This window comes from Chelmon rostratus, chromosome 3 (genome assembly GCF_017976325.1).
Source record: "Chelmon rostratus isolate fCheRos1 chromosome 3, fCheRos1.pri, whole genome shotgun sequence".
Lineage (NCBI taxonomy): Eukaryota > Metazoa > Chordata > Actinopteri > Chaetodontiformes > Chaetodontidae > Chelmon > Chelmon rostratus.
In genome coordinates this window covers 11,229,313-11,255,139 of record NC_055660.1, presented here as the reverse complement: position 1 = coordinate 11,255,139, position 25,827 = coordinate 11,229,313, and the positions used below count along the sequence as shown (strand labels likewise).

The window sequence follows — 25,827 nt, the reverse complement described above, 5'->3', positions numbered from 1 at the left end:
CATTTACTCAATTACTGTGCTTTACTTAAGTAGTTCCATTTTCTGCTACTTTCTACTTGTACTCTCATTGGTTGAGAAAAGATCAATACAAACCTCATATTTGTATCTGGGTGATATTTGGATGTTTTTAGGTCTGTCAAAGCTCAAAGTGTTGAGAGTCAGAAATAAGAGGCAGCAGTCATACGGGAAAATAAATGGATTTTATTTGTCTCACTTCCTTTTTTTTTCTCCTTTTTCTCAGTTGGTCCGAGTTGGAGTGTGTCGTACCTCGAAAGCCAACACTCACTTTGCTTTCACATACACACCAGACGTCATTCACATTCAAAACATCACATACATAACAGAAGGAATAAATAACATATGTACAGGTTAGACGCCACTCGACGATCTCTGATGGCGAAGTGCAAACATCTCGTTGAAGAGAGGATGTTGTTTCAGAGTCCTGGGGCAGCAGCGTCTTATTGCTGCGGATGTTGAACCTGAGCTGCTTGTGGAGGTGTCCTGTTTAGAAGCACTTGCGGTGGACAATGCTGGGACCGGCCTCGTCGTACTCCTGCTTGCTGATCCACATCTGCTGGAAGGTGGAGAGGGAGGCCAGGATGGAGCCGCCAATCCAGACGGAGTATTTACGCTCAGGAGGGGCGATGATCTGCAGGGGAGAAGGAAATCAGGTTGGTTTCTTATTGCCTGATGTTTTAGATGGAGAATAGGAGCAAATCCCTGCAGCCACGTGCCAAAATCTTGTGGAAAGTCTTCCCAGAAGAGTTCTCATGGTTTTGGAATTGGATGTTCAACTGTCATAAATGGATGTAATTTTTCAGGTGTCCAAATACTTTTGGCCGTACTGTATATGTACAATTTTGTAAATCCTCTGATCATCACAAACTGCTCAAGTCGAAACACAGGTGATGCAGACTTAGTTGAGTGTTTGTCGTACCTTGATCTTCATGGTGCTGGGAGCCAGAGCGGTGATCTCCTTCTGCATGCGGTCAGCGATACCCGGGTACATGGTGGTGCCGCCGGACAGCACGTTGTTGGCGTACAGGTCCTTACGGATGTCAATGTCGCACTTCATGATGCTGTTGTAGGCGGTTTCATGGATACCAGCTGACTCCATACCTGTTTAGGTGCACAGCAGAGATTCAGGTCACACACAAAGAAATGCTTTTACACTCTATTCACTGTATTCACACAATTTCATCTGTTCAATTTTACATCTAGAGATGCTGAGATTTGTTATTATTAAATTATCATCAATTTAAAATTATTCCCACAATCTAATCTAAACTAAACCTTTAACTTTGATCTTCCAACTGAATCAGCTCTTCTCTCCACAAAATAAGTACAGCTCATACTACACACCGATGAAGGAGGGCTGGAACAGGGTCTCGGGGCAGCGGAAACGCTCGTTGCCGATGGTGATGACCTGACCGTCGGGCAGCTCGTAGCTCTTCTCCAGGGAGGAGGAGGAGGCGGCGGTGGCCATCTCGTTCTCAAAGTCCAGAGCCACGTAGCAAAGCTTCTCCTTGATGTCACGCACGATCTCACGCTCAGCTGGAAACAGAGGGTAAAGATCAGACTTTGTGCATAATGTGCCTTAAACACAGTAGAAAAAATACACTTAAACTGACAGCTGCTGTAAAAGCTCAAGTACCAGTGTGGAGATGTTTTAAGAGAGTATTTATATCAAGACTTTGCTCTAAACTGAATGCATTTCCATTTTTTGGAGGGGGGTTGCTTCACATTTTTGTTAAACTAACAGAGGGAAAAGAAATTAAGTCCTGTGGCTCAGAACAGCTAACGTGCTCGTGGGTTTAATGTCTTGGAATAAAACTGGACTGCTGTATTTTGTGCTGATGTGAAGCGTTTACCAGTCGTGACGAAGGAGTAGCCACGCTCAGTGAGGATCTTCATGAGGTAGTCGGTCAGATCACGACCAGCCAGGTCCAGACGCATGATGGCGTGAGGCAGGGCGTAGCCCTCATAGATGGGCACGTTGTGGGTCACACCATCACCAGAGTCCAGCACAATACCTGAGAGCAGAAACACAAGTTAAATCAAAGTCAAGTCAAAAAGGCAGGCAGAGGATTTCATATCTGCTCATTTTACAACAGGATCAATTACAACTTCTTCAATACTTTATTCATTATCGCGTTTCAACATTTCCCTCTCTGATGTCTGCATCAGTTGTAACCGTTTATATATTCAGAAAAAACTGACCAACATCTATAACTTTGCAATGAACAGTCAAGAAAACTGTCAAGAAAATTTTTGATGCATCATTTTATTGTATTATTTATTTTATTTTCTATTTAAAACAATAACGAATAGACTGGTTGAACTCTGGTTGAACTCTTGAACACAGACTCACCGGTGGTACGGCCAGAGGCGTAGAGGGACAGCACGGCCTGGATGGCGACGTACATGGCGGGAACGTTGAAGGTCTCAAACATGATCTGAGTCATCTTCTCCCTGTTGGCTTTGGGGTTGAGTGGGGCCTCCGTCAGCAGGGTAGGGTGCTCCTCGGGGGCCACGCGCAGCTCGTTGTAGAAGGTGTGGTGCCAGATCTTCTCCATGTCATCCCAGTTGGTGATGATGCCGTGCTCGATGGGGTACTTCAGGGTCAGGATGCCCCTCTTGCTCTGAGCCTCGTCACCCACGTAGGAGTCCTTCTGACCCATACCGACCATCACACCCTGGGGGGAGGAGGAAAAACAGGTGAGAAGTTATGAACGTTTTATAACTTTTTATAACATTTTAAGATATCCTGCCTTCATCATTTGTTTAAATGCGACTACAACTAATGAATCAGCATTGGAAATGCTTCCTTTGACTCCTGACATGAGCAGCATTGTGAGCTTTAGTCCCAAACTGTAAGTTGCATCAAAATGCTGGAGAGTTTTATGTTTATGTTTATAACATTCAATTTTCTGGGATTAAAATAAAGCTGGACAAAGGTTGAAATTGTCCTACTAAAGTACCGTCATATTGCTTAAAATCCTATGATGCAGAGACAACATCTGGACTGTAAATTAAAAGGAGGTTTGGTAGAATGGGATCTACTCCTCAAAACATTTACAAAAAGCTGGTCATTTACTGGAGCTATTCAAGTCAGAAACAGTGAAAAAGTGCATATAGTCAGGATAAAAGGCAGCCAAAAGCTCAGGAGGTCATGCGTCAGATCCTGTGTGTGAGTGATCAGGTAAGCAACAGGAATAAGCATTGGACAACAACTCTTGTGTACCTGGTGACGGGGGCGGCCGACAATGGAGGGGAACACGGCCCTGGGGGCATCGTCTCCGGCGAAGCCTGCCTTCACCAGGCCGGAGCCGTTGTCACACACGAGGGCGGTGGTCTCATCGTCGTCACACATGTCTGCGGATTCTGGAGGAGGAAAGATAGAGGTGGTGAGTTTCTGTACAGCATACACACTGGAAAAAAATATATTTGTCTGACATGAAGTTTTAACATCTTATTGAAAAAATGCTTCCACTGTGGTTTAGTTTAGTCTACAGCTGCCTCCAGGTATTGTCAGAAATTCCATAATTAGCACTTGAATTCAAACAATTCAATAAAGTGGTGAATCAGCACAGACCATGGAAAGATTACATGATTCATCCCCATAGCCATAGCTATATGTTATCTGACATACTAAATCACTTATGTACAGTATGTTTTTAACTGTACTGTTCACTGTGCACTCATTCATTAGCCACCAAATCATTTCATTATTTATGAGCAAAAACAAGTACCTCTACAACACTCCATGTTCTATTTAAACGGCATGAATAATCAAACTTTAATGACTGTTACTCAGTCTTGTTAAATACCCTCTCTGTGCCCTGCAGAGTCCTGTTTATCATTACAACAGAAGGCAGTTAATCAGCTGAATACAGTTTACTCAGCATGTAGTGACATGTTGTCATTAAGAAACAGAAACACCCTCATTACTCCTCGTTCAGTGTAATGATGCCTTCAAGTACCCAGCATAAAGTCCTGCATGTGAACTTTAAGTGCTAACAACCATCCAATTGCTCTTTGTTAGGAATCATATTTTAAAATGTATATTAATAGCATGCATTTAAATTTTAGGATACATTTTAGGTGGATGTTGTTTTTCATTCACTTATGAATAATGCTAAGCACTAGGGACACAAAAACAAGGTCAGCGTAATCTTACAACGTATGTTGGGCTTGGTCCCTTCACAAGGGTGTGTCAAATGTTATGACTTTGTGACTAAATATTAAAATCTTATTTGTGAACAGTTCTTATTTACAAATGAATTGTCCTTCAAAACGATCTACACAAATAAATGTTTTAAATTTAAAGTCTCATTTCAATGATACTTTTTAGTTTTCTCATTTTCAATACATACATTTCATTGTAACTTGAATGGAAATAGATTTTGATTGATAAAAAGTTTGGGGAGAAAATATTTTGAAGGATGAGTCTTGTCTTACTGCATTCAAAATGATGGCTTAATGGCTAGGCTATTTAAAAGCTAATTAAGGCTATTTAGACTAGGTACTGTGTCAAAAGAATGTTCAATTAAAAAAAAATTACACTATAGCTTTGCCATAGCTTACACACACACACACACACACACACAGACACATATGTCATGCAAAATAAAAATATACAAATATTAGCTACATTTCAGTTTTACAGAAAATTTAAATTGTCCAGATTCTTGTGTCATTCTGTCGTAAAACCAGAATTTCCGACAGCGCCTGACTGCAGCGGGACTGCCTACCTGACAGGAAGTTTTCTGCGACCTGTCACAATAAAAGCTGCCGCTGAGGGTGACCAGAAGCCGGCTACAGTTCCCTGCCAGCTCCCGTCAATTAACCACTGGAAAACTCTCCATCTGTTTCTCTCTTGAACTAACAAACCAGACTCAGTTAACCCCAGCCAGTGCCAACTCTCTCATTCCTCCATTCACCCAACCCATCCGGTCGCCCCGCTCCTCCAAGCCGCTTACCTCTGCTTGTCTCCGGACAGTCAGTGAGGAAAGTTTAACCGCTACTGGTTCCAGTTGAGGGGGTGACGGGCAGCGACCACCGGGGTCCGTATATATACCTTCTCCTCCATACCACCCGGAGAGTTTTTTTTCTTCTCTCCAGACAGCCGTAAGGAATGTCCGAGTATTCGACAGGAATTCAACCGGCCCTTCGTCCATATTTGGTTGCGCGGGAGGGCGGCCGCATGCATGCCCACAGAGGCTCGCGCGCCTGGCGGCCATATATGGAGAGGAAGCCCCCGCGAGGCTGCCGCGGAGCGCCCGAGCCCGTGTATGGAGCGAGACCAGGCCGACGCAGCGACCGTTACCGGCGCGTGTGGAGTACTACTACTACCACACAGACACACACACACACACACACACACACACACACACACACACACACACACACACACACACACAAAGATACATCAGACCGACAGACAGTCAACAGAAAATATTCACACCTATTCAAAACTTTAAAGTTTATATTGCAATTTTTAATACTTTTACCAGGTTTGGAGACCTCTACTTGTTTCTTGTTGGTGTTGGTTTTTAGTTCAGTTTATTTGATATCAGGAGAAGGTCAGCAAAAATCACTACTGACTTTAAAACTTTCATGGTTGACATAATTTAGTCTTATTTCCAGTGTGGTCCCTAAAGATACCAAGTACCAACAAAACCACAATCAGTAGCTACTGTTCGTCAGCAATAACATTACTCCATCTTTAAAATGAAAGATAAAATAGTAGACTATATAAATGACTTGTAATTTTAACCTGCAAAGAGTGTAAATTTTAAACTCAGATGTCAGAAGTATCATTTTAAGTGTAAGCAGTGAAAGGAGTTGAAGTGTCATGAAGTGTAAGTTCTATTTTTCAATTGTCTGATACATTTTTACTGTTTGCATAGTTTTTCATAGTTTTAGTTATTAGGTGTTCTACATACATTTCACGTAAAGCAAACAGTCTAATTCAAAACTTAACTTCAAGGCAGCTTGAGCCCTGAAAGGAGTGTATACAACATGCCTTTGGAGGTATTGGAATGTCTTTATATGGTAGTAATAGCTAAGGTTAAAACTATTAAAGGTAAAATGAAAGAAATCAGTAAAATGAAAGCGACGGTTTAAAGAGAAAAAAGTATCAGTATAAAAGGAAAAGCTGAAAGGAGTTGAAGTGAAAAGCCAAATGAAGATGTAGCAAAGTGATTTATGTGTTGGGTGCTGAGTTGTATCTGATATCAGTTGAAGTGAAAGTACAGAAAGGAGTTGAAGTTTAAGCATAAGCATAAGAACTAAAAAGTTGATTGTCAGTTGAAGTCAAGTCCTATAAGGAGTATAATACCTGAAATAACAATAGCAAGTTTTTATTTGAGTTATTTGAAGGGTAAGCAATGAAAGGAACTGTAGAGTCAGCAGAATTATAAGTGCTGAAAGCAGTGGAGATATCACATGAAGTTTAAGTACTAAAATGGCTTTAAATGGACAGATAAACCTTACCTTTAGTCTTTGTGTAGTTGTAATAGCTAAAAATATAAACATTGAAGGAAATAAAGACGTACTTTAATTTAAAACATTTAATGACTGAATTACTGAAAAAGTAGCTGTTGAAACAGAAGTGCTGAAACAAGCTGAAGTGAAATGTTAAGCTGAGGTGACAATTTGTGTGTTTAGTGCTGAGTTAGATGTACATTATCAGTATTTCCAGTCGTGAAAAGAGCTGAAGTGTAAGCATAAAGCATAAGTACCAAAAGGAATCAAAATGTCGGTTGAAGTCAAGTCCTGAAAAGAGTGTATCAGAGTAGGTGTCAGAGGAGTGTGGAAGAGTAGGCAGTGAAAGGAGCTGAAGTGTCGACTGAAGTGTTCTTGAAGTAGCTGAAAAATCACATTTAGTGTAATTACTAGTTATAGACCAAGTCTAAATGCAGCAGACTTACTTTGTTTCAGTTAGTGTAGCTGCTGTTGTCAGCCAATCAGAGACCTGTCATTATGTCCAGTCAGTAACTAAGTAACTCAGCCTTCTTTGATTTAGGAATATTATGAATATTGTTCTTATCCTGAACCAGAAGAGTAAAAAAAATCCTCTTGGCTTTCTAACACCCTGAGATTCCTTCAGGTTTGTATGGAGGTTGTGCTGCTCGACTGGAAGCGCGAACAACAACATACACACAGCAGCTGAGTGGCACTCACACAGTTTCTAAAACAAGAGGGTCAAGACCTCCAACCCGTCAGACAGCTGCAGCTGGAGGACTGAGACAGGATTCCTCAGAGAGACAAAAACTGAGCCGACAGACCCGGTTGTGTTTATCCAACTGTTAACTGAGCTCCGCTGAGGTGTCGGGATTCACAGAGCTGCACGTCAGAGAGGCGAGTTTTAAAGGGAAGCTGACCTGAAGCTATGGCAGGAGACTGTGGTCATCAATCCGAAGGGGAAACATGATGCAATTTAAACATTCAGTGACAAAAATGGCACAATTATCAAGACAAACATCGTTTTTTTTTTTTCTGAGCTGACCCTGCGCTTCTCAGCCTCTCTGGCTTTTGACGCTTTAAAACCAACCTTTAACTCCCTGTAAGAGGCTGTACTGTGCAGCTGAATGTTGAGTTTTCTTCTGTTCAACACTGCTGCTGAGAGCTTGATGAAAACAGGCAGAGTGAATGAAAACACTGGATTCAGAATTTTACTTCAGTTCAGAAATGATCTATATGTTCAACGTCCCCTTTTATATTTTATATTATTGGATTATTGTTTATTGATGCATTAATGTTCAAATAGCATTTTAATATCATAGCTGGTTGAAGTACAGTTTAACCTGTGGTAGAGGTACTCTGATGTCTTAATTACATAAAAGTAGCAATAGTACAGAAATACTCTATTACAAGTAAATTTATTTACATTAAAATATACTCAAATGACTAAAAATAAAAGTATGCCCTGTGCAGAATGGCATATTTCTGAATCATTTATAATATATCATTGGATTATAATGAATGAATGTGCCACTCAGAAGTATCACTTTACTGTTGCAGCTGTAAAGGTGGAGATAATTTTATCTACCTCATATATTGTGTCTTCGTTCAAAATATGATACCAAACTACATCTGATTATAATCTGTTTTCATAATCTCAATCTACAAAGTGTCTTGAGTTATCATATGAATCTCATGGAATAAAAAGTGCAGTATTTTTCTCTAAAATTTAGTGGAGTAGAAGCATAAAGCTGCATAAAATGTAATTACTCAAGAACAAGTACCTTGTACTTGTACTTAAGTCCTTCTTCTGTGTTGCTACCTCACTCTGCAGGCTTCAGATCTTTAGTGCAGCTTTGATTATTTAACCCTGTTCTTTCCATTAAACCACTTTAAAATTCCAATAATTTGTTATCACATATTCTTCCTTAAAGCTGAGAGAAATATTCCAACCCATGACTTAATGTTCTTTATTTTTTTTTACCATCAAATTGAAGTCTCTCACGTCTATTATCTAACAAGTCCTTAAATGTTGTTTGTCTCGGCCTTCAGAACAACACACTCAGGCGAACGGCTGACCTGTGACCTAACACATGTCGTTTTGGGACATTTGCTGAAAGGACGGATGCTGTTGTTCTTTCTTGGAGGAGAGTCTCCTTCTATTCACATTATCTATACACTTACCCAAAATTCAACCAGACATTTGGTGTCTTAAGGAAATTTTGGTATCTTGACTTACTGAAAATAAACTTGTGTGTTTTGAACAATGCTTGTACATTCAGTCTTCATTTGTAAAACTGCTGACCCATATTTGAGTGTTGGCAAGTAACTGAATACATACATATGTTCAAGTACTGCATTTTGAGAACACAATTTTGAGGTTGTCACTGCATTTTGGAGAGAACTATTGTCTTTTTCACTTCATTACAAATTTAGCTTTAGCTAAAACATATGGTCAGCATACAAAAAAATGATCCATTGTTGAGGACGAAACTACAAAAATTAGCTCAACCTTGACCAACAACAAGATTAAAGTACCACTAACATATTAATACATCAATATTAATGATCAGCACAGTATAACTGACAGTAGTCCCCCGCCATTGTGAGTACTTTTACTTTGATATTTAAGGACATTCAGTTGCTGATACTTCTGTACTTCTACTCAGGTGAAATTTGATTGCAAGACTTTAACTTATAATGGAGTATTTTTCCACTGTGGCACTAATACTTTTGCTTAGTTAAATGATTTGAATACTTCTTCCACCACTGACATTTGGGGAGTTAAATAAGAGCCTGTGTACCCTCTTTTTGATGTAACTCAAGGGTTTTTGTCAACTGTCCTTCAATGTTTTTCCAGTCATCACAGGTTTAATTGTCCTTTTAAAAGCAGAACAGTTAAGTGGAGCTGATGTCCCTAATCTAACCTAGTTTCCACTATTTTTAGGTGAGCTGGACCCTGTAAGCCATCTGCAGCGGCTGTAGCTGTGAAAGTGGATCATCATGGAGGATCCCTGTCAGGGTGGCGATCAGTCAGCCAAGAAGGCCAAATCTATTTATAACCAACATCTGCCCCTTGTAACCAAACAGGAGGAAGTCCTGATGAATGCAGGCCAGATTCTGGAGTCGACAGGATCAGGTTTCTGTCACTTTCTAAGTCTGATGGCTCCGATATCAGACGCTAAGAAGCCACTGTAAGACATTAGAGTAGCTCCATGTAGTGAGCATTAATTATCCTGCCATTATTACAAATTATCTATCATTATCTTTAACTTCAGTATGAAATATTGAAAGCTGAACCCAAATGGACTCAATAAACCCAAAGGATTTGGATTTTATATGTGGATTCAGGTTCACAGCTCAAGACTTTTTCTGAAATTGTTTAATTCCCACAACTCATCTGATCATTTTTTGCACTAACGATCCTTTGTAATTTGCACATTCTCAGAAATGTCACCACATGTCAGTAAATGACAGCAAAACCCACTGAACCGAAGCTGAAATGCAGATTTCTGAGGATATCCTCATTAAACGATACCGACCCTGCAGTAAGTTTTTGTAAATATGCTGCAGTCGAGGTACAGGAATAACAAAACATTTATTTAGAAAATAGCTCAAACAAATCTCAAAGCTGATCTGAATAAAGAGGAAAGCTGAAGTGCTGCAAGCGTTATTGGGATGGGAGCAGTTGTCCCATCTGAGCTTGTAGGTAATGTTCATAATTGGCTCGAAGGACAAACTCAAAATAGGGTTTTGACTTTAAACTGCTCAGCTCGTCCAGATCCAGCAGCTCTCTGACGTCAGGCAGGTACGTCTGCAGAGGAACTCCTGAAAAGTACACATACATTTCAGTCAGGAGTCAAATGCATTTTTTAATGATTATTTGAAAATATACCCTTTAATACATGGATCATTTTGGATCATCCAGACAGCAAACTGAGGAGACCGAGTGGTGATGCACTTTAACAGCCAGCTTCTTGCCTGATTCCTGAACTTGTGCATGTTTATGTTGTGTTTCTTGCATGCCTTCCAACTTAAGTGCATGATAGAGTACACGTATAAACACCAGCAGTGGTGATCACAAATTCACGGTAATTGTTAAAATTTCTTTCTTTCATTGATTTATATGCCAGTGGTTGCCAGCGTATCTGCACAGCCCATCAGGTGGGCTCATTGATATTCGATAGATGAGATGAAGCGATGGATTTGTTTGAAACTGTTATGGGGGATCCATGCTCAACAAAGTCCCAAAATTGTCAGTGTGTAGACTCTGTGTTTTTTCATCATTTTTTAGTAGTTGGTCAAGTTTGCATTTACACTACAACCACTGGGTGTGATAAAAACTGGATGTTCAACCATTTATTAGCTACTTTTAGCTTTTTTGTTAACTAGTTTCAACCCACTCTAATTTGCAGTACTTGTTGTACAGGCCTTGCTATAATCTGTACCATTCTTTGGTACAAACTGTAGGTTACTGTAGCAAGAAATGTCTTAAAGATAACACCAGACCATTACAATATCAAATCTTTTTCCAAAATCAGCTCAGCGACTCCACAACCTGAAGGCAAAAGATCTGCACACTGCACGACAGCTCCCAGAGAGTTCAGACACGTAAAAGACTGACAATATATTAGATCGAAATAGTGCTCTGCTGAATGCAAGTTTTTAGGATCCTTCAGTTCAGTGTGCAGATTCTTTGCCTGCAGCTTGCTTTTTGATCCAGCAGCTGTAGAAGTTATTTGTATGAGCCCGACGCAGCGCTCGACTCAACCTTTTCACGTACCCTCTTGTAGCTGCAGACCAGGTACACGTACTGTTGGTAGGGAATCACTGACCTACTTTTAAACTGAAGCCTGTGAAAGGCCAGCAAGGACCAGACATGGCTGAAGAAGACATTTTTAAATTATTTCTAATTTTGATGATGAGAAAATTATTTCTTTTTTTCCTGAGTTGACAAGTTTATCTAATTTCTTGATTTCAAATAAACCTATTTTGTAAACTGGAAATAAATACATGCACATAATTATACAATACAGTACTATCAGATATGCTTCTCACTACATTTGTGGATGAAATAGATCATCTGCTTGAATCCTCATGCCTGTTACATGAACGTTTCTCACCTTCCTGTATGAGTTTGAGGAGGATCTTGACAAAGGTGCTGTCCTTGGCGGCTTCCACAGGGTCGTCAGTCCCGTCAGCCCAGGACCAGCTGGGAGACATGAAGCATCAGAGTCAAACAACATGTAAGAATAATCAATAACGAATGTCACAACAGCCAGGGACTGTGATGCACACCGTCACATCTTTATAGATCAATGTTTGTAAAAATCTTTCATCGGTGACACGTCAAATCTTCAGTCTCCAAATCAAACGACGAGATAAACAATCATGAGACAGACGGATCTTACTCGTCTCTGCTGAGCGCTTTGCCGAAGATCTCACATTTCAGCGAGTCCGTGTCCATAGCATCCTCCTGCAACACAAACACAGAACATTCACACAAGTTGACCGTTAACTGCCGTCAGGCCCAACTAGTCAAACCTCAAACACACCATGGCTCCATAAACGTTACCTCGTCGGTGTACTCCAGCAGATCCAGCGCCTTTTTGAAGTCGTACTCGTTGGCTCGTCTGTTGTCATCGCAGATGTACAACTGTGGAGAGGAGAGGCGCAAACACTGGAGTGAGCAGAGGCTGTTGAGTTACTATTAGTATGTTGACGTTCGGTACTCTCTAGGACAACACGTGGTATGTGTCTGTTTAGATGGTACCAACAGAGTGTGGCAGAGAAAACTGTTCGGGTTTGAATGCATGTTATATGCTGCCAGTCCAAGATGGAAAAGAAGAAGAGGAGGAAGAAGCGGTTTCCGCGGATTAAAACATCTCCACACAGATCTGATGTAACCTCCTCACATCAACACAAGAAAATAAACATATGCTATATTTCCATCATGTTTTCTACATTGTTTTTCACTGTTTCAGGTCAGACTGGCGCTCTTTAATTACACCATCTTGTTGTGCCCTCCTCTTCTGCAACGGTATAATGGTTTTCTGACCAGAGGCGTCACCTACTGTTTATCTCAATTAATTAATGCCTAATAATTGTGTAACAGCAATGGATGGAAACAAGAAATCATATACATTTGCTTTAGTCGATTTTCTTGAAATTCAGTTAAAACTTGACATACATTTGAATGGAAACCCAGCTGTTGTGAGCAGGGGTTATATGTGTGTGTGTGTGTTTTCACCTGTATGAGGTTGTGAGCGCTGAGCAGAGGCATGGTGTCAGGGTTCTGTTGCTTCTCCTCCAGCAGCTGTCGTGGCAGAGTCTCCTGATGCAGCAGGAAGCGCTCCTGCTCCACGATGTCTGATTGGACAGATAAATGACAGCGTTCAACACTGCAAACCGCTCTACAAAGTTCTTCCCCTTGCATGTCTATCCTGTGGTCTTCTTGTGATTTTTCATCAGTAAGAAAAGATGCTAAAAGTTACATTTTCCCATCAGGATCAAACAGGCGCTGAGGATTCTGTAGCTGTTGTCAAGCAATGAAATTACAGTACAAAAAAGAATTGGTGATTTAAAAAACACATTTTTATATGTAATTAACAAGCCTCCAGTGATGACCAGCTCTTGCTTTTACCGTTCACTTGTTTGTTGAGCTCATCCTCCGGCAGGTCGGATGCCAGCAATGTCAGCTTACTCAGGGCCAGCAGCGTCTTCTTCTTTGCAAAGTAACGTGTCTCCATGTTGGCCTGGTTGTAGAGCGTCCTGTGAGCCTGCAGAAACACAAGACAGACACAAGACCATCATTATAAACTACTCTTCCTCAACTGAACTGTTTTAACTGTGTACTGTCTGTCTGGTCTCTTTACTTAGCTTTGTGTGCATTTTAACTGAACTCTTGACGTCATTGGAGATGAGAGCATTGCCTCAGTTATTCTTCAAGATATATATTCAATAAATAAATAAATACTTAATTTAAATTCATTTAAAGTTCTAGTGAATTGTCTTCATTTTGGGTTTGTATATGTGTTGGACTGGAAGACTTGATCTTGTTTTGTTTCTGATATAGTTTTAGGTCGTTATATATAAAAAGATCTGAAACTAATGAAGGCTTAAGAAATTTTCTAACTGCAGCAAAATGTTGTTTTCATTTTGTCACTCATGAAGCATAAAAAAAAGTTAGACTGAGTTTAAAACCTGTGTGTGTGTGTGTGTGTGTGTGTGTGTGGTTTTGCTGTGTGAGCTTGGCAACCGCAAGCAGGAAGGAAGTTACACAATTTGTGTGTGTGTGTGTGTGTGTGTGTGTGTGTGTGTGTGTGTGTGTGTGTGTGTGTGTGTGTGTGTGTATGTGTGTTTCAGTTTCATCTGTCCTTCACTGTGGTAGCAGTTTTAAGGCAGTGGATTTTTGTAGGACAGGGGCAGGAGGGGACGGGGAAGGAAACAACAAAGGAAGAAAGACACACAGAATAAGGGACAAAAAAAGAGAGACAGGATGGAAGGAAGGAAAATGAAAGGATTTAAAGAAAGAAAAACTAAGGTGCAGCTGGGCATACAAGATATGAGGGGGGTGGAAGGAAAGAGGGAAGGAAGGAAGGAATCATGGGTAAATGGGAAGATAGAGAGAATATCTTCTCTCTATCTAAAAGGAAGGAGCACAGGGAGGAAAGAAACAAATATGAATAAATGGTAGTAAAGAAGTGACTTGAGGCCATTTGAAGCCTTCCTTATAGAGGAAGTGTGAGGAAGGAAGGATGGAAGGAAGGAAGAAAGTTGTCTGTGAGATTGTGTGCTTGTGTGTGTGTCGTTTTTAAACTCTGTTGATCTCACAGAGGATGTGGTTGTGGTTTTGTACTTAAGCATGAAACAAGCTGTGTGTGTGTGTGCGCGTGTGTGTGGTCATGTATAACTTATGTTGTGGAGACATAAATCTATTCACACAGTCACACTATGGGGACTCCCCATAATGTAAATTTTAGAGTGAAGGTTAAGGTTAGAATAAGGGTAAGGGTTGGGCAAGTAGTGGTTATGGTTATGCCAATTCTCCAGGAAATGAATGGAAGTCTATGTAATGTCCCCAAAAATGATGGAAATGGGACTGAGTTTTTGTGTGTGTGTGTGTCTCGTACGCTGCGGTAGTTGTGGATGTGGATGTGGTGCAGCCAACTCAGGTGCTGGTGAGACTGCAGGAAGCTGGCCAGCTGCTGGTGCTGAGCAGCCGGCTGGGACAGCAGCTTCCCCCTCTTCCCCTTCTCCATGTACCAGCGGAACAGAAAGTCAGCGAAGTTCTGCAGCAGGGAGTGACAAAGAGGAAGTTGGAGAGCAGCTGTGTAAGAAAACCCTGGCGTGTAAAATGAAAGCAAAACTGCAACTTCAGTCATCAGTTTGAAGCTGAGATGGGTGATTTTTGCATGAATCCAAAGTTTGGTGAAATAAAACTTTCTAATGACTGCAAAACCAAAAAAATAGTAATTATTTTTCTCTCCATTTTTTGCACACTGTCTGCTCTAAATATTTCAACATTTCTATCACAGATCTTTGTCAGGTATTTAACTCACAATGCAAAGAAATATCTTTATGCTTGAGCCACAGTCTGAAACAAGCAATAAAAAGAGGTCACCTGAGACAAATACACCTTCAATAACTGATAACATGCAAACATTAAAATGAGAAACACAGCGTACCTCAGAATCTTTAGATACATTGCTTGTTGCTTTCACATTAAATTTTGTGCTCTGTGCAGGGGTTAATTACCCTCTTTTGCAGGAATTCATAAAAAATAAGCAGGGATCAGAGTCCAACATAAAATCTCTGTAAGTACCCGTGTTAAACAGAAGAAAATGGACTTGAAGTGTAAAAACACCAATTCATCATTGACATGCTACGATAAATGCTGCAGTTTTGGTTGAACATTCAGCTCTGGTGGCTTCTGCATCTTGTCATAGAGATGTTTCCTTTGTACACTGCCTCATTTCAGTCATATACATAAGACGGCTTCATTTATACATGTGTCTTAAAGGGTTATGGAATAGCTACAGAGCCTATGCACATAGCTGCTGAAGCTACGCTGCAACTGAATCTGCACACACTGTTCATCATGCCAAATGACATAAAACTCTGCATCACTGCAGTCAGAAAGCTTTAGATCACAGAACTGCAAGTGTAATCACACACTGAGCCGACTCAGGCACAACACTGAGACTCATCTGTGATTTCATATGAATTAAAATTTTAAACCTTTTGTATAAAACATTTAGCATGTTCTCACTTCATGCAGGTTAAATGTACCCTGTGAAGTTTCTTAAATACAAAGTTATTTTCTCACTCAGACTGTATGACTCCCTCAAACTACCAGCTAATCCAAAAATGGGAAAGAGGTGGAGTGTGGGTGGAGCTGAGGCGAGCTGAATGAAGCCTGGTTGTATCTTAATGTAAATTAATGGGAATTAACTCAAGTGGCCATTCAAGAAACTGCAGTTTTTGGCACGTGTTGGCTTTGTTTTTCAGCTCCAGAGGTTGCTGCTTGGTCAAAATAAAACGCCATATATATTTTTTTGAACCTGTATTATTTACACTGGCTATTGTTCTTGTTTCCTTGCATTTTGTTCCAGTTAAATAGCAAGAAACTTCAGAAGCTATGTGTGTGTGTTACAGTGTGAGATACAAACAAAACAGGGCCTGGTGAATTAAAACATTACTCTGCAGCATGCCTAGTGGACAAAAACTCCACAGCGTTCGATAACGCAACACAATTCTCTCTGAAAACCGTCCCTTCTGCTTCTCTGTGTACCTGGTCTGCAAACTTGGTCATGTAGTGCTGCAGGCGGTTCTGGTTGTCAGTCTGCTCACACATCTGAACCAGGATGTCGAAGTCACAGTACTTCTCAGCCAGCGCTGCCACCCACTGGTACTGACCCAGATCCACTGCAACACAGATCAACTTCACAGTTATGGGACACAAACATACTAAAATGTATTTACTGAGTGTAGTGTGGAAAACCTTCTCTCAGACACTGTGACATCTTCAGGCTCTAATTCATGATGTTTGACAGGAATGTTCGCCGAAGTTTTTTAGAATCAATTTTTTGTATTGTTGATTTCATCATTTTTCTTTTAGATTGCTGTGTAGTGTACATATTTTTTGACATTCTAATTTCCTTTCTACTTTTATTACTGTTGGAGCAACTGAAACTGACCCTGTTTCCCCTTGGGGATCAAAAGTATTCTGATTCTGATCTTTTAATCTATTTATTTAACTGCTTTTAAAACATTAGTTTCTGATTTTGCCGAGGTGTCGGTGTGCTTGTTTGGGGTAGATTGTTCATCTTAATACTAACACACAATTTACACCCATTTTCTAAACTGAATAATTTCTTCTCTATTAACTTAATTATTATTATTATTATTCTTTAACTCTGACAACTTGATTTCCTACTTTGTTTATGTTTTAAAAACTCTAGAGTGCCTCCCAATGATGATTTTTCTTGTAAACTTTGACCGTGGATGTTACAGTTCAGGAAACAGTAGTTGTAAATGAAGCTTTAAGTAGGGATAAATCAGGACAATAAGGATAATAATGCTCCACTTACACAGCGGGGCCAGCAGCTCGGAGCGGCGCTGGCTGTACTCCATCTCCAGGCTGTTGTAGCGCTCCTGTTGGGCCCCTGGGGGCCTCTGCTGCTGCAGGGAGGTCAGCTGGGCCACATAGCCGCTCAAGTAGACGTCCAACAACGCCACCAGCTGCTCGCAAAGGGCACTGCGCAGCTCTGAGTCGACATGTGGGTACACAGAGCGCAGGATGATCTCGTGCTGGCGGGAGATGACGGTCCGAATGCCGCCAACACCTCCTGATGCTGGAGGAGAGAAGAGTGGCTTGATTACCGGTTAAATAATTCATTCTACTCCAAAAAGCACTTTTGTCTGTAACCAAGAAACATTTGGAGGCTATAATCTTCACTTTTATACAGCATTGGAAAAAAATAAGGCTGAGATCAACTGGAAAATCTACAATAAATAAACAAACAAGAATATTTTTGTTGCTAATTTTCATTCATGATGTTTACAGGGACTGCGATATTCAATATTCTGATATTAAAGATATCAGTGGAGTCTCTGATCACTTGTAGCACTATAGAGCAATTTCATATGTGTGGGTCAATGTGGGTGAATACACATTCCTGCCAATAGTTTCACACTATAACACAGTGAAGAAGAAGGCTGCCAGCAAGTAGCCATGGATGTAAACAATGCTGGATTTAAAATGGTAAAGAATGGATTCAACACATTTATAAGAGCTCAAAGATTGAGAGAAACACTGAATGTAAAAATTAATTTTGTTTGCTAACAAGGAAACTCCATACATGAAGCATAGTGAAATTATGGTATATAGTATATTGTAATTTAAATCTCAATATTAACAGACCTTTAGGAGAAGTTTATATTCTCCACAGATTGATGTGTGGTTAGGCTAACATCTTAAACTAATTAAATTCAGAGATTAAACAAGCAATGAGTCTCTGGGGCAGTTTTTACAGCAACCAATCAGTTGTCAGGCCACAGCTACCTGAGGCTTTAATTACAAATTAAATAAGCTTTGACGAGTTTGTTTTACCTGTCCATGGGATATACTCAGGCTCTGCAGCGGCATTTTCAGATGCTCTGTACAAGGAGGCCTTGGTCTCCCTGTACTGACCAGCAGCCTGAAGAATGTCCTGCACACGCGCACACACGCACACATTTAGTAATTACATTTCTTCAATAAATTAATAGAGGTGTTTTTTTAATTAATATTAGAGCATTAATGGAACACATCAAGAGTCAACAAAAGATAAATGTGTTGTACCTTGATGATGTTGTTGACGGTGAGAACCGCTTCAGCCCACTGCACAGAGTCAACCGGGTTCTCCTTCAGACTGCGCTCCTCCTCCTCCAGCAGACAATCAAACACTGATGAGATCTGAGACACCTGAGTGCACCAGAAACAAAACGTTAATCAACCTCCCAAACCACGTGGATTATCACAGCAGAGCACAGTGAGACACACACCTCTCTGAAGAAGACATCAGCAGCAGTGAGGCTGGGCGGCACGGCGGTGTTGTTTCTCTGCAGTGCGATGCTGATGGCCCGGTTGACCAGCTCGGGGTGTTTGGCATGGTGGTTTTTCAGCACCATGGCTGCCTGAAGCTTCTCGGCGTGTTCGCACAGCAGGAGGCGTGTTGCCATGGAAGACGAGCGCACGGTGACCTGGCCGAGCCGGTCCAGCAGACCAACCTGATGGGGAAGATAATGACGATCACTTCATAGATGATTCTATTTCTCTGTTCTTTCTAAATCTAGACTGTGTCTTAGATCTGTATTTCCAGCAAAGAGCTTTTATCTTTAGCCCTTTTTGTCTCAATTTCAGCTCTACTTAAGGGAAGCTGCACTTGCGCCACTATTAGCATAATTCACCTGAATCACTGACCAAACTGTCCATGGTTGAATTATATTGTGGGTAATGTAGGCACCGGGTTTGACAAGAAAGAAAAGAACGTGTGGGAAATCTCGTTCTGCTCCATCAACTCTGATCCTTCTTTCAAGTATTTTATTACAAGTCTAATAATCTTACAGGAGCACAATGTTAATTAGGTTGAGTGGTCTTTTAACACACTAAAATGACATTTGAAAGGTCATGGGTCAAAACAGAGCACTTTCTGGTGCAACAGCACCACCATGTGGACATTTATAAGGCAGCCTTCAGAATGCCTCTTAAATATGATGATATTCTTTAAAGGAACAGAGGCTGCATTTGTTGTTAGGGCACTAAACACATTCTGTGCAGGATTAGTAATTTGTGTGTATGCCTACCTGGAGCAGGAAGTCCATGAAGCAGCCATGGGCCTTCATCTTGTCCTCCAGCTGGTGGAGGATGATGAGGGAGGTGAGAGGAAAGCCAGCACTCTCTGGAAGAACAGCAACATAGATGTTTGGATGAAATACATAGTTTTCATGCATTTGCATAAACTTCAGGTTATTTAACATGAATGTAATTTTTGCTCATTCTTTCTGTTCTTTCTTGAATTAATTGTAAATTGTTTAAACAAAAGGAGTTTTTAGACACTAATCTAATTTCTACTGTTATGTTTATACTATTGACTATTCTGAAGTGATTCATAGCCAATGTTTTTAAAAGTGATCTACTTGTAGAAAAGGATTAAGAACAGGCTGAGAATGTATAGCTGAGGGACGTGAGGTAGAAATAAATCCACAAAATCAGATAAATTCAGATTAAAAAAACATATATGTTAAATATGGTACATTAACTCTGCATGAGTGTTACTGGACAAAACACCACCTGTGTTCACTGCGTTCTGTTTTTTCCCGGGTTCCTTAATGTAACATATGCATCTTATATAATATCTTCACATTTACAGAATAAATGTTGTGTTCTTTACTGTAAAAACCGAAAGCAAGTTAATTTTAAGTATGAGAATGTCTCTAGCTTTCGCATTAACTGTGTTGCTTCAAAAGTAGGATGTCACTGACAAAAGGCTGCAGCTCTGTTTTCTCAAGGAGCAAATGGAAGCAATTCAGTTGCAATTCCTCCAAATCACAATCTAATATATTAAATAAAGATTAAAGTCTGGCACTCTAATTTGTTTAAGATAAATAAACTCAATGTATGTCTCATAATTTAACATAAAGAAATGCTACACCAGCCAGCTTTCAATTCAATTTCTGGACTTTAAGGGCAGCTGGACAGCCCCCCCCCCCCCCCCCCCCCCCCCCCCCTCACCGTCAGGGACAGACTCGGCCCAGCGGGGGTCTGAGGCCGGGTAATCATCCACCAGATCCAGGTTTATTCGAGTTACCATGCTGTCAAGCTCGGCTCCCTCCTCTCCATCACCGTCAGCGGGGAAGAGTTCATCCGTGACTGTCTGAGCTCCCACCAGGTCGTTACTGACAGAGGAAAGATGATTATTTCCTCTTCACAGTATTACAGGGACTAAATCCTTGTATTCTTAATACTTAACCATGCAGTGTCTAAAACTGATATCCACCTTTAAATTATTTTTTTGGTTCAATACTGAACACACAATACAATTTTCAAAAACTGCTCAGAGAAAACAAACTCTTTGTATTTGTGACCAGCATGTGTGAGGTTTTCACTTGACAAAAGACAACTTGGGAGCCATTTATTGACATACCGACAGAACTGAAGGAACGCCGCCTTCAGGAGTTTGGTTTTGTCCTCCTGAGCTACAGGCTCTGCTCTGGTTGGAGTCTCCATTACTGAAACCTTTATCATAGAGTCAAAATGAGTCACAGTCATGTGCATAATCACAAGGTTCAGTGCCATTTTCTTCTTAAGTTTCCTTATTTCTTAACCAGGAGTCTTGACAAAGGTTGAAGCCTTACAAGACTCTAATCTTAATCTAACTAATCTCGAGCTGCATGCAGATATTGCATAGATTAATATTCTTCTTGCTCTTTTAGTCTTTGAGTTTTACCTCTGGAGCCGCAGCCAGTGAGGAGCACAGCGAGTCCTCCATGGTCTCCGGCAGGATGGAGGCGCTCTCCCGGGCCACGACCGCCACCAGGCCGCTGTTTTGGGAGAAAAACACTGGCAAGTTGGCGCAGCAGCCTCCTCCACGTACACCATCACCTGGACAGACATTTAGTATTTGTTCATCAAACATGACAAAGGCCTAGTTTGTACTGAATAGGGTCCATTTGATTTGACATATCCCAAAAATTTACAATTACATTGCTTGGATGCTTATTAACAATTAGTAGAAATTACTGTTTCATCAGATTTCTACTTTTTAAAACTCATTTCTTTATGTACTTTCTTCACGATGAGTAAACAAAACATTTGTTTTCTGACGTGTAAATCTGCAGGTTAAAATGCTAAAACTATTTCATTGATTTTTGACCTATTCTTGCTATAGTTATTCGTTGTCATTCTTTTTTATTTTCTTCTGTTTGTTCCCTGGTTGCCTGTAAAATCTTAAATAACTTGTTTAATTTTTATAAATTGTAATTCCATCCCTCTCCATTCTATAAAATCTCCCCTAAATGTATTATCAAATTAATCTGAAAGCTTGAAAAAGCCAGGGAGGATTTTTCTGAGATGATCAGAGGTTTCTTTTCTCACCAGGTGAGTTAAAACTGATTTTCTCGTCAGGTAGTCCTCCCCTGCTGGTTCCCGTTGAACAAGCGAACACCATTTCCTCATTATACAGGAAGGCAGTGGAGCCGGGGGAGCGTGGCAGCACCAGCCGAGTAGCCTGTAGGGCCTCCTCACTCTGAGGAAAAAGACATGTGTCATCTTTTAAATCTATGATAAGGGCAAAAGTAAATCCAACAACATCACCATCTCAAGTAAGTTTTCAAATCAAATTGACTTTCATACCATAAATTCACACATGGCTGCCTGGATGGCACTAAATTTTAGTGTTTAGTCTTAAACATGTCACTTCACACGAATTACAAAAATACTGACGTTTTCTATACTTTATTGGTATCGAGCCATTTAGCCACTTAAAGAGATCCAGTGAAGAAAACTGTGTTGAAAACAAAGGTTTCAACCTTTGACACATTTAACTGAATTTGAATCCACCTCTGCAGGTTTAGGATCAGGACTGACCTGGAACGGGGGGTTGTACTTGGTGACTTCCACACTGAACTGGTCAGAGATGGTGGATCCGTTGTCCTGCAGGGTGACCAGGCAGAAGTAAGCCAAGCAGGGAGTGTCTGACGGGTGCCAGGCTGCAGCCAAAACCACCAAACCAGCTCTGAAAACACACAGCACAGACTCCAGCTCATCTCTGTCTGAACTATACTCTGTATCCACCAGCAGTGTAGAGAAATGTGCACTGATAAGATGTCCCTGCGTTTCTTTTTTTTTTTTAATAATGTGCTCTACGAGCAGGAGGATGAGAAGAGGGAAAATATGAATGTCACTCCTCAAACTCCTCAGTACACCAGAGGAAGAGGAAGAAGAAGAAGAGGAAGAGGAAGAGGAAGAAGAAGGAGAAGAAGAAGAAGAAGAAGAAGAAGAAAGTTCAGGTTATTTTTTTCTTATTTATAATGTAAGACTTCAACTAAAAATTACACCTAAAATACCTTAAAAGATCTTTTATTCTGAGGTATAAAACAAACAGGAAGTCACACACAGATGAACACACTCACTGGCTGAGCTTCATATCCAGATACGTCACATTCACTCCCTCCTTCATCTCCTCATAGTTGCTCTCTGAGCCCTGGTGAGCGAGAAATGTTGAAAAATATGGTCAGCATGACAATGACAGACATTTGCATACTTTATATATTACTGTCACCAACATTGTGTCTCAGTGTGATGGGCTACTGTGTGACACTGAACCAGACTCAAACTGATATGCAGGATATATATATTCACATTCATCTTTGTACTGACCCAGATGGCATCGGCAATGCTTTCGGTCAGAGCTCTCTGGGTGTCCCAGCTGAGGATCTGGTGCTCGTAGCTGTCATCCACCACCCATTTACTCAGACTGGAGCTAGCCAGTGTGTAAAGGCAGCTGGCTCCGCCCACCCACAGCACACTGTGGAGCTGCAGCAGAAAACAGGGTCAGGCTCACTGTCTGAACACAAGTAAACTAGCAGCAAGGCCGACTGTGCTGAAAATACGACAACCGGAGCTACAACTGAGGCTTCATTTTCACTATTAAGGGATGTACTGAGTTTGATGGGTGACATCTACATAAATTCTAGATGTCACCCATCTGTCCTTTAGATACCCGTCTAACCATTTCTCTCTGCTGCCAAACTGTACATCACAAATCAGTAAAATCTGTTATTTTTAGGAAAACCATGAGAAAAAACTGAAAAATTAGAGCACAACATCTGTGGTGCAGGTAACTACTGTAGTAATCATCTTACCATGGAGCACACATCTACAACTAACTGCATGATAATAAACAAGAAAAAATACAGTGGTGGAATATAACTTTAACTTTTAGAAAGATTGTGCTTACAGATCTGTTAGCATGACTCACTGTGTCGTTGACTGGTGGGGAGAGGATGCCGAACAGGCTGGAGACACGGCGTCCGATGCCGGAGAGCATTCCCTGACCTTGCTGCAGGGCTCGGTACTGAAGCTTTCCCGAAGGATCTGCACTCACTCTCAAAAGCTGACTCTTCACTGAAGACAAGACGAAGCTTCCACCCTGGGAGAGGGGAGAAAAGTCCAAAATAAAGACTGAGAAAACAACAGCAGGGACATTCTGCTCGATTAGAGCGGAAGTTGAAGCCAGACTGAAAAGGCTGAACGTTTTGCTGTTTGGTTTGAGTTCCCAGTGATGAATTACAAATATTGTAATATATACAAAAGTGGCTTGTGAAAAAACAGATTGATTAGTAGCTGCTGTATCAGAGTGAGATTCATAACCAGTCAGCTGAGAGGTTTTAACTGCAAAGGCATCTACATAAATCTAGTTTACTGAAGATTTGATTACTCTGGCAGCAACAACAAAGTTGCAGAGATCTCCCAGGTCCACATCTGTCTCTGTATAGTTGCCCTCCTGGGCCAGGCTGGGCCACAAGCGAGCTGTTCCCTCTGCAGCCACCGCCAGGACAGAGATGGACTGAACGCTGGCTGTCTCCAGGGGAGCAACGGAAGTCATGGCCACAAGGTCGGCTGTGTAACTGTACTCGCTGCTGGGCAGCTGCAGCTCCTTACACACTGACAGCTGTGGGAAAACATGCAGAGAAGTGATAGATTAGACTTAAATTATGAATCTGCAAATGTTTTTTTCTAGGGCTGCAACTAACAAGAATTTTCTGCTAATTATGCTGTAAATTACTTTTCAATTAACCTGAAAATATTAAAAAAAAAAAAAAAGCACATCACAGACGGGCTGAACTGTACCTTGGCCACAGCAGTTTGGCAGATCTTCCAGATGATTAGTCTCTCTCCACAAACCATCCAGGCCCAGCCACTTTCATTCACCTTCACTGAGATCTGGTCATCAGCTGGAGGGACGATCACAGGCAGAACTGTTTAGTGGCAATGCTAAAACAGGACACAATACTATAAACACTGTCAGTCAGAAAAAGGACATCAGCAGGAACAGATTTCCCCAACAGAAATTAAGTTTCTTTTACCATCAGCCATCGTCAGTGCCTCCATCACTTTGACGGGCAGTGACGAGCCGAAGGTTTGCACATCATAGTTGATTGATTCTGCAGCTGCGTGGCTCTGTACTCTGGTGGGTGTCGACCTGGTGGAGAGATATTTAGAGGAAGAAAGGATGGACAAATTCTCAGGATCATCAGCTGATTATTAAGCTGCAACTACTTTGTTGTGCTGTTGAATTTTAATGCACTGCATTGAAAGAAGTTTCTAAAGTTTAGCAGAAACAGAAACACCTCTCTGTAAACTGTACAAGCCAAGAGCACCAAAAAATATATACTCCAAACTGACCACGCAGTTGAATTAACGCCTCTCTAAAACATCAAAAACTGGATATCATAATCTTCATGTAGGAGTTATTGCAAGACTGATGTATTAGACTGTATTCGTTTTCACTAATAAAGTAACAGCTGGGTGTAAATACAAAAAAAAACACCTAAAACGTTACCGTACAGTGTTTTCACTCACCTCGTTGACAGAGAAGTCCGTCGCGGGGAGAATAGCAAACTGGTGGCCGCACCGGAGACGCTTTTCCTCCCGGTGTTTCTGCCCTGCTGTCTGCGGCCGGAGTTCGGGGCGGTGCGGGGGCTAAACATGCCTGCTGTGATACCCCGTGCTGTTCAACAGTCGAGAAATATCTCCAAATTTAACCGTGAAACTCTACAACTACCGCCTACACGCACTGTAAATCCTTCTCCAAACAGCGCGCGGTGAAGTCGCTTGTGATATACGTCATCACTGAGTCAACGGACAGTTTCGCCCACTTACCTTAATTCTAACCAATCACCACTCCTCATGCCTCAATCTTAACCCTAAATCTAACCAACCCGAAAAACGAAGGTATTTAGTATTATCCAATAATAGCCACTAATAATAGCCAACAGAGTAGGGCGGGTCATACCTTCGTCATAAATAGGGGTCACATTTTTAAATGAGTTTAGTTTAGTTTTAGTTGAAAATCTGTATAGATTAAATTATTATTATTATTATTGTTATTGTTTGTGTGTCATGTAAACAGTAAGAGTATTCGCTACCCTTAATGTTAACCAAAATATAACTTTGAATGATGAAAACAAATGTATGATTTTTAGTGACTGTTTTGGTTTCCGTCATATTAATTTTATATTACTAGGTGTTGCTAGTAGGTACTTAGTGCATTGAGGTACAATTACATACATGATTTTACACAGGCATATGAA

General features: G+C 40.9%; 2 protein-coding genes across 2 annotated transcripts; both read right to left on the bottom strand.

Annotated features, from left to right (window-relative positions):
* Positions 1-190: 190 nt before the first annotated feature.
* acta1a (actin alpha 1, skeletal muscle a) lies at positions 191-5,137 on the bottom strand. The gene is made up of 7 exons (XM_041965250.1): positions 4,983-5,137; positions 3,245-3,384; positions 2,372-2,696; positions 1,872-2,033; positions 1,363-1,554; positions 938-1,119; positions 191-649 (listed from the first exon to the last, which is right to left on the bottom strand). Exons 2-7 carry the CDS (start codon positions 3,371-3,373, stop codon positions 506-508), a joined length of 1,134 nt encoding a protein of 377 aa, XP_041821184.1. The 5' UTR covers positions 3,374-3,384; positions 4,983-5,137; the 3' UTR covers positions 191-505.
* A 4,904-nt stretch (positions 5,138-10,041) lies between these two features.
* nup133 (nucleoporin 133) lies at positions 10,042-25,338 on the bottom strand. The gene is made up of 25 exons (XM_041933524.1): positions 25,097-25,338; positions 24,601-24,716; positions 24,365-24,468; positions 23,952-24,185; positions 23,493-23,663; positions 22,892-23,047; positions 22,645-22,715; positions 22,100-22,247; positions 21,608-21,758; positions 20,961-21,115; positions 20,658-20,749; positions 20,246-20,409; positions 19,318-19,412; positions 18,517-18,741; positions 18,314-18,436; positions 18,083-18,182; positions 17,061-17,324; positions 16,262-16,395; positions 14,601-14,759; positions 13,112-13,247; positions 12,719-12,837; positions 12,044-12,124; positions 11,880-11,944; positions 11,592-11,680; positions 10,042-10,296 (listed from the first exon to the last, which is right to left on the bottom strand). The coding sequence occupies exons 1-25, from the start codon at positions 25,222-25,224 to the stop codon at positions 10,139-10,141; spliced, it is 3,438 nt and encodes a 1,145-aa protein (XP_041789458.1). The 5' UTR covers positions 25,225-25,338; the 3' UTR covers positions 10,042-10,138.
* Positions 25,339-25,827: the final 489 nt, after the last annotated feature.